The following is a 9,083-nucleotide window of genomic DNA, read 5'->3' as shown; positions in this document are numbered from 1 at the left end:
TCACCGTAATGGGTATTTTAGTCTATTCCCCACCCTCAATTTCTTAATCAAAATTGCGATTGCTAAATATATCCCACAAAATTAAATGGTTTTGGCTAATCCTGCCCCACCCACCCAATTACTAACTACTTTTGATTAAAATTAGATACAAGATGAACTATCACAAACACATGTTTTATAAGCAAAAGAAGAAGAAAAAAAAAGTTTGCATTGACAGGGCATAGGTTACATAATTCTTATTACGATTGTGTAGAAACATTCTATTGGCAGTGTTCTCAAAATAAAAAATACACCATGGTTTTTTTTTTTTTAAAAGGCTTCTTCTAGCCTGGTTCAAGCTCAAAGCCTCACCTGAAACTTTGACTACTTGAAGTCTTGACTCTTGCGCTACCTGCTTCAACTACTTCAGATAGCAAATTAGAGTAACCTGAGAATTCTGGCGTTGAAGTCCTCAACCTGTGATCCACTCCTCCATCAGCGGTAGTGTTAAATGATATTGGCACCCTGTTACCAGACTTGAACTGAGAACCAAATGCCTGTGCAAAGTTCTCGATCTGGCAGGTAGCTCGTGGTCTGTTGTCCTTCTGCTCTTCCAGCGCATTGGACAGCTCCTGCGTTTGCAGGTGAAAGCCCGACGCGGAATCCAGGTTCTTCTGTTGATCTTTCTGCCCGTTCAATTCCTGAGATGAAATCTGGTAGCTGGAGGAGGAATCTAAGGTTTTCTGAGGGTCAATTTGGTCAGCCAACTCTTGGGATGGAGTCAACTGCTGATGAGTTGACTCCAAGGACAACGAAAAGCCAGACTGGGGTCCCACCACCATACCAAAGTGTGACTTGGGCATAGAGGAAGGCAATACTGAATTTAAAGGTTGATTGAATCCACACTCGAGAGGAGATGTAGTGTATATATGCTTATCAGAGAACAAAGAAGGGTTAGCGAGAGATGAAGACAGACTTACAAACTGTAAACTCGGTCCCAGTGGGAAAGTACTTGTATGGCTTGTTCTTTCCAAAGCTTGCTGTAGATATTTGGAGTACTCCTGAAACATGTTGGTCTTGTCATTGGACGTAGATTGAGAGTCTGAGCAGACGTTTTCCTCCTGTACCAGATCGCCGCCGCCTCCCGTCGCATGCATATCTACGTGGTGCTCGGAAATGTTAAAAGGGACATCTGGGTGCACTACCGATTTGTGGGTGTAGTGATCCAATATACTCTGGAGGACCTCATCAGGAATCACAGATTTGTCCTGACAGTTCTTTATGTCAACATTCAGAGACTGAGAATCTATAAGAGTCAGTGGGTTCTCCCCATCCATAACACTGGACACCGCAGAATGAATGACAGACTGTTGTGTCACCATGTGCCCTACATTCACAGCATAGGCACTGTTACTGTTATTAGCCTGCAAATATCTTCGTTTCTTCAGGAACTGCATGGCATCATCGTAATTGCTACTAGTATGCCCCTTGTTAACCCCACTTTGAAGAAGGTTCATGGTGTCAACACTGGAGCTTCCGACCATATCAAGAGGGCTATTGGCCTTCTCAGAAAGTTTTTGGATTGCCATGTTGGACTGAGGCTCCAGGGAGAGATCGTTTTTCTCTGCATTTTTCCGGTTTACTTTCTTAAAAACCAGTTTTGGCACCTTGGCGTTTAAGTCATCCATACCGGCGCCAGGTGAGCCACTACTGGAAGACACAATGGGAAGGTCCACTGAGTAATTCTGAATGTTGAGATTGGGTGCCATTTGTGCCTCGTTGAGTTTGTTCCCAGGCTTCTGGTCCTTATGTGCCAAGCCATTTCTGGACTTGCCCTTTTTCCGCCCAGAAAAATTTCCCTGAGATAAGTCAAAATTACCCGACATACTATCCAAATTAGGGTTTGATGACCCAGGCTCCATAGATCCTTTATTGATAGTTTCACCACATGTTCTTTTGTGCTTCAACAGTCTATCTGTTCTTGAAAAGAACTGTACAAGGGAAATAAATAAAAAAAAAAAAAAAAAAATCAGATTATAAAACACTTAGAAGAGCCATTACGAATGAATGAAGCGTTGATAATGTTCCAGTTACAAGGATGTAAACAGCTGATTGAGATAGGTAGACAATGGACGAATGAGGGCAGGATTGTATGCGTATGAATGGAATATCTTCAGATGATATTTGCATATCACAAGACTACAGATGATATCAGATATGGGGCATTTATTGTGTGAACCATTACTTGCCCCAGTAAATGACAGCAGCGGAAATAAATGTATTCGAGGTGCATTTTACCTGCTGACATGTATCACATTTATATGGCTTTTCTCCGCTGTGTGTCCTCTTGTGCCGCTCCATATGGTACTTCTGTATAAACTTCATGTTGCACTGATCACAGTTAAAAGGCTTCTCCCCTGTGATATGATTGACAACGTACAGATGAGCAGTACTTACTGGACTAAACAAGGCTATGTGAACTTCACACGGACCAAAACTACGGCAGTGATTAAAAAAGGAAACTGAAGTACTGTGATCCAATATGAATGGTGCCGCTAAAACATATTTTACACGTATACAGAGGGGTGCTCAAAATACCGTTTCCTCGAAAGTAAGGACTTCTGGACAGAAAATGGCTCAATTTATTGATCACAAAACCATGCATTTCCAGCAACACATTTTAGGAACGCGAGCTGCATAAGTGCTTTGCCACGTCTTTAAAATGTTATTTAGTGTTCTGACAGTTTATTCCATATACAAGCGGTAGAAAAGAGTAACCTTTAGTATACTATGGTCATGCATATCGTCTGTCCTTTATACAGTCATAATGATCAAACCACTACGCACCACTGTGGATCTTCTCATGTCGTTGCAGCAAATACTTCTGAATGAAGCTCATGTTGCACTGACTGCACTGGAAAGGTCTTTCACCTGATGATAAAAAAAAAGTTTTCAAGTTAAGATTAAAGTTGCAGAGTTTATTGAAGCTGCCCTTACTGGGTACCAAAAATACGCACACTCTGTAAAAAGGCATGGGTCCGTGTACATTATTATTATTCAGCAGCTGCAAAGGTGCCAACTTTGTAAAGTGATGATGCCGCCGGTGTTCATGGCACAGCTGGCAAGACCAGCGCTTGTCTCAAGAAAAATTTAAAAGGAAACCGTCTATAAGCTTACAATCTGTTTTGCCATCAGCTTTGCCGTTTTGGGTATCAGCTTAAAACAAATTGTACTTAAGGAAAGTGATCTATGGCACATCGACTTTCTCCTTACCTTATCCTTACAAAGGCTGCAAGAACCCATGACTAGCCACAGCTTATCAGAGGAACTGTGCAGATCCTGAGGACAGAAGCCAAGATGGCTGCCCCCACAGCATGCACATAAAGGGGGGATTGGGTTCAAATACACAGCCTTGCTGAATTAACCAATGCCTCGGTTTATTCAGGTACTTTAGATGGGGACATACCTGTATGAATGAGCACATGCCTGTATGAATGAGCACATACCTGTATGAATGAGCACATACCTGTATGAATGAGCACATGTCTGCGCAGATGATAGGAGCTCCTAAAAGCAGCACTGCAGTGTTCACATATATGAGGTTTCTGATTTGGAGATAAATTAGCAGCTTCACAATCACCACCTAAAGACTAAAGAGGAAACGTAAGGTGAGCCACATATACTGTATTATAGAGTAATCTCATATAGAGTCTGCAACCCATAACAGAATGCTAATAGCAGCATCCTTTTATTACGCCAACAGCCACCTTACGGCAACTGGTCAGCAACGATATGGTTCGGTCACCCCGGATAGGTCAGTGCCGGACTAATATCAGTGACACTTTTGGACGCACTTCACCCGAAAAAAAAGGACATTTTTGCCATGTGTGTGTTCACAATGGAAAGTGCCCTCATCAGACACTATTTATTTACGCCATGTTAGGTCGCACATAACCAGCATGGCCGGACCCTGAAACACATTTACTCACTTCCACAAACATTTCACTGCCAATTCCTGAAAAAGCATGCGCTAAGATTTTTTTTTTATTGAGCTTTTGATTTTTTGTTTGTTTTCTAACCAAAAATTAAAATAGTAATAAAGGAAATCATATGGCGCAGCAGATCACAGGAACATACTGCAACTGATCAGATTATTCTAAAGGATAAGATATAACACGCCGGTAGTGCAGTCATAATGGATGCATTGGGACTTGGAAATCATGGCGGCATGGAATATATTTAAAGATTAAAATGTGACTAGGGTTCATCTGTGGGAAAGACTAATAAATAAAGTTTAGGGCTCAAAATAAAGCTCTTACTTTAGAAGAGTCACTCCGCCTGCGTTTGGATTTGGCTTCCTGAGCGTCTGAGTTTGGCCGCCTGGTCTTCTTTGTGGATGGACTCTCTTTTGGGTCGCAGCCATTTCTGTCAGTCCTTATTAAGAGCTGTCAGGAGATATTTGGAGGATTAGGTTTAAAATATGACTTCTTGATATAATCAGCACTATTTAGAAGAGGTGGGTGCTCGAAATGACATCTCATCACAAAGTTAATAACATGACATCAGATCCCTTGTGCTATTAAGCAAACAGAGCTGACATGTTGGCTCGGGAAGTATCTATGAACAAATAACTGCGCCCTCAGCCTACTTTTCACTTATTACCCGCACCGCTGGACCCACCAGTTTAGAAGACAACCAACACCAATGTCTGCCAAGCACATGCCCTACAGAGGAGATACGGGGTTTGGCAACTCTCTGGCCCCTGAGGAGATAAGGGGAGTAGGACGTAGGTGGCTTCCAGTAGCGTTCATTACTTGGGTCCCACAAACAAAAAAGGCAGCTACCAGTGAAGGCTCGGGTTCCTGTTGGAAGCCATATGAAGAACACAGCTAAATGTTCTTGACCAGGCCACGCCACAAAGGCTTCCATGAGAGCCGAGCGCCCATAAACTTTTGGAATTTCAAGGCCCAATAATTTGTGTCTATCCAAAGATAGACATGTGCATAGTACACAGACCTCGGCTCGCCTTGCATTGAGGAGACACTCCAGCCATCATACGTTTTCTCCCCCTATTGCATACGGGTGGACGGATTCAGCAGGACCCCCTTATCCATCTGCCCTCGTTAAGCAATGTGCAGGAGAGGTGTTCAGCCGGCACCCCTAACCAGCATTTATTTCAACGGGGAACCAGCGCACACGGCTCTGGAATCGCGACGGCGGCTTACGCGGGAATTTTAGAGCTGCTTCTGTGGGCCGAGAATAACCCCCCCCATATTGCTTATCGCTGGGCAGTTCCTTCAGAAGGTCACAAATACCATAAAGACTAGGAAACGGTTTAAATACAAGATGGCAATGTGAACAACCTGGCTGACGATAACAGGCAGATCGTATATGAACACTAAAGAAGAGAAAGAATGAGGGAGTGGGGTGGCAGAGGAGGTGATCGCTGCCCTTTCACACACATAAAAAAGAATCATTTTAGAGGTTTTTCATATATGAAAAAGGAAGGCAGCAGATACGGTGGTGGGAAAGCAGCGTTCATAGACAAGGCAATAATAAAAGAAGTGGGGAAAGCACAAAGCGTGTAAAGGACATCCATGAGATCATCTGTGATCATCTGTGAATGAAGCGTGAGATTAGCGGGAGAAGAGAGGCATATATATATATATATATATATATATATATATATATATATATATATATATATATATATATATATATACACACATATATATAGGGCTATAACGTAGGGCAATAAGGGGTATCAGCTGAGCTGGAAGAGGTTTTTTCTATCAGCAGAACTGCGCTCAGATATTCCACCCTGTGGCTACCTCGTGACAGCTTACCTGGCAGGAGTGCGGGTCTCACACGCACATTCACACACGTGCGCACACACACATTCAGACACACTGCCTATACTTTCCATCTGAAATAACCCCTCCTTTGCCAGTGGCAGAAAGTCTGCTATACTGGGTGCCAGATCCAAAGGGAGGGAAGGTGCCTGGCAGTCTCGCAGTCTTTAATAAGCAGGTTAATACTAGCAAACCAGATAGATCAGTGGCGTCTGGTATGAGGAGCGAATGGGTCCCTTTTAGACAGCTGCCACCTTGCCCACTGCTGACAAATCAAATCCATTACCCATCACTGAAGCCATTTGTCTCATTGAGGGTTCCAGCTGTTTTGCTCTGTTAGAGAGGATAGAAAAATTAAATTGCTAGAAAAGTGAATAAGCAGGAGAGTTGACACTGAGGCTCACAGATTGCTGAAGTGAGATTTAAGCGAGGGTTGGCAAAAAAACATAAGAAAAATATACCATTTATTATGGTTTATTAGGGCAGCGGATTAAGTGTCACGGAGGCTACTATAGGTACTATATGCTGTAGTGTGATAGAGCACGTTAAGGGGTCATTGTTTGGGGTCTTGTGACATTTGGTTATCACTTAGAGGAGCCTCTAGTAGGAAGGTAAGGATTTTGAGGGAAGCCGACTTCCAGAATGCTGGCGGCCTCTCGCTAAACAGCACTATCCGAATAGATTGGCCCCATTCGGCCCCCGTTTCTCCTGCTGTAAAGACTCAAACCTCAATCAGTCGTTGGTCTCGTCTTAGATTCAGGAGCCGTAGGTCTATCCCATGGTGTCTAATTGGGATGGGCATTCCTATGTTTAAAGGAGGCATCCGGACGGGGTGAGGCATATACACGAACATGACATACGGATAAGTTACGCGTGTCTCACTATTCACACGTATTTGCTCGTGCATTAACATCACCGTGTGATCTTCTTCATACAGAGCCAACCATTTCTGCTGCGCTTCTTACAGATCATACATTCAAAGGGTCTGACCGGGACAGGCCCCATACAATAGGTAGAAGGGACTCGGCGCACAAGCTTACGCTCCATAACAATGCGCTCTTACAGATGTTACCGAGCGAAGTTTTAGGATTTCTTCTGAAAGGGAAGCTGGTTAGATCACGGCCTTCCTTAACCTCCTGCTTTTGTAAGCGAAATCAAATGAGTGTGTGTGTGTGTGTGTGTGTGTGTATAGCACAATAAAATATGATGCTTTAATGTGTCAATCGTCTTTGTACAACGAACTTCACTAGGAGATGTAAAGACATCTTCTGAGTCACAAAAGGGAAAAGCCTGATATAGTGAGCAGGATGGGAGAAGCATAAAACATGTACACTACATGCGATATATATATATATATATATATATATATATATATATATATATAGATATCTTTTTTTTTTTTACACACTCAATTTGTTTTACTGATTCTCAGATTTATAAGAGAAAAATGCATTGCTGCCTTAGAATGTGTGGGTATTCACGCGAGGCTAACGGTGCGTCAGCGTGTGCTCGCGTATCCACAAACGCATCATCACGCTAAGCAAAAAACAAAAACAAAACAAAAAAACCCCCAAAATATTATACACGGTTCAATAGCAAGAACCTAACATTGAAGAATCCCATTGAAATACCGATAGAGGAAGGACGCACACCACAGAGGAGCGATGATCGTGTTACAAATGTGTCTGGTGATCTCAGACATCAAATAGAGTCAAGACCCCCTTATAGAAAGGCAAGATGGCTGCCAAAAGCCCCATTTTTGTCAGGTTTTTACTAATTGTTGACATCTAAAGCATGTTATTAAAGTCTACATATTTTAAGCCCTCTTTATCGTATACAGCTGAGCACACACACGTCATATTTATATACACACAAACATATATACACACACACACACATTAAGCAAGCAACAATAGGAATGGATTGTGAATGGGACCACAAAGGTCACAATAAGCCTCAGCATGTGTGTGAAGACATCTCGCCTGCTTTGTTGAGGATTTATTTTGTATCCATATCTTTGGAAGGGTGGCATGGCAGCAGATCAGGCATTATACATCCATACCTTTTATTTGCATGGGATTTTTAGTTAAATTGATATTTTTCCCCCAAAATAGTGATCTTTGGCGATTTCTCAGCAAACCTGCACAATCAGCTATTGGCATGGCTTTCAGCACAATAGAAGACAATGGGACCGGGGGGTCTGCGTGGGGTCCGTCCAATGATCACACTCTATAGAATTTGGAGACGGTCTAGAAGTAAAGGATCTGGCTCTGGCTCTACAGCGATCACTAGATTGTGAGCTCTGCAGGCGAGGTCCTCCTCACCTTTTGTTTCTGTTGAGTCCAGATTGTTATGGGACACACTGCGTATGCATTGTTTACACATTGTACAGCGCGACGGAATAAGATGGCGCTATATAGATCAACAAATAAAAGGCACATGGGCAGAGATTTCCCCTTCCGTTGCCACTATGTTGGACCGACAGGCTAGATTCCCCCCAAAAAAATGAAACCCCGGTAAACCTCACCTCTCTATTGAGGCCCAGCTCAGGGATGAGACCCTGGCTTCCCACCGTCACCTCCACGATCTCGGGCGGTCTGTCCCCGTAAAACCGGTACTGTTCGTGTTCCCCCATTTTCTCTTGCTTGATACCGGTTAGGCTGTGGAGGAAGTCTCCCGGGTGCGGCGGGGAGCCGGGCTCTTTCTTGAGGATCATGTCTCCAGGCCCAGGCAGAGGCGGCGGCGGCGGCATCAAATCGGAGCCTAAACGGGCGAAGGTGGTGACCGGCGGTAGGTGGCTGAACATAATCATACTAGGCGGGAAGGTGGGCTCCATGACTAGTCCCGGAGCCTCCGTGAGCTGGGAACCGACAGAGACCAAAAGAGAGCCACTTGAGGTAGCTCGAGCCAACCGAGGCCGTTACCACACACCGGGGACTGAGGCCAAGCAGGTCTTTACATGCTTGCACATCTTCACAATTCGCCTCCTTCCTCCCCCAAACCCGCTATAGATCCCCGGGGACACTCGGTGAGGGAAAATACCGGCATTGACCGCAGGCCTAAAGCAGAAACACGACGCCCGAACGGTCCACAATAGAAGCGGTCGGAGATTGCAAATGCGCAGGCGCCGCGGCCTCTGTTCGCCCTACTACGCATGCGTGAGAGTCTGGATCCTCACAACGCAGGTGCAGGACGCTTGGGTCTTCACTGCACATGCTCGCCGATTGGTTCACGCTGATGTCCACTACGCAT

General features: G+C 44.1%; 1 protein-coding gene across 1 annotated transcript; it reads right to left on the bottom strand.

Moving 5' to 3' along the window:
* Positions 1-347: 347 nt before the first annotated feature.
* LOC149280940 (zinc finger protein 281-like) lies at positions 348-8,667 on the bottom strand. The gene is made up of 6 exons (XM_089499909.1): positions 8,359-8,667; positions 4,299-4,424; positions 3,506-3,629; positions 2,827-2,910; positions 2,278-2,396; positions 348-1,970 (listed from the first exon to the last, which is right to left on the bottom strand). The coding sequence occupies exons 1-6, from the start codon at positions 8,665-8,667 to the stop codon at positions 348-350; spliced, it is 2,385 nt and encodes a 794-aa protein (XP_089356035.1).
* Positions 8,668-9,083: the final 416 nt, after the last annotated feature.

This window comes from Sceloporus occidentalis, unplaced genomic scaffold (assembly GCF_023333645.1).
Source record: "Sceloporus occidentalis isolate IW3139 unplaced genomic scaffold, rSceOcc1.0.p SCAF_143, whole genome shotgun sequence".
Taxonomy (NCBI): domain Eukaryota; kingdom Metazoa; phylum Chordata; class Lepidosauria; order Squamata; family Phrynosomatidae; genus Sceloporus; species Sceloporus occidentalis.
The sequence above is the reverse complement of the archived record's forward strand: the minus strand, read 5'-3'. Positions and strand labels throughout refer to the sequence as shown.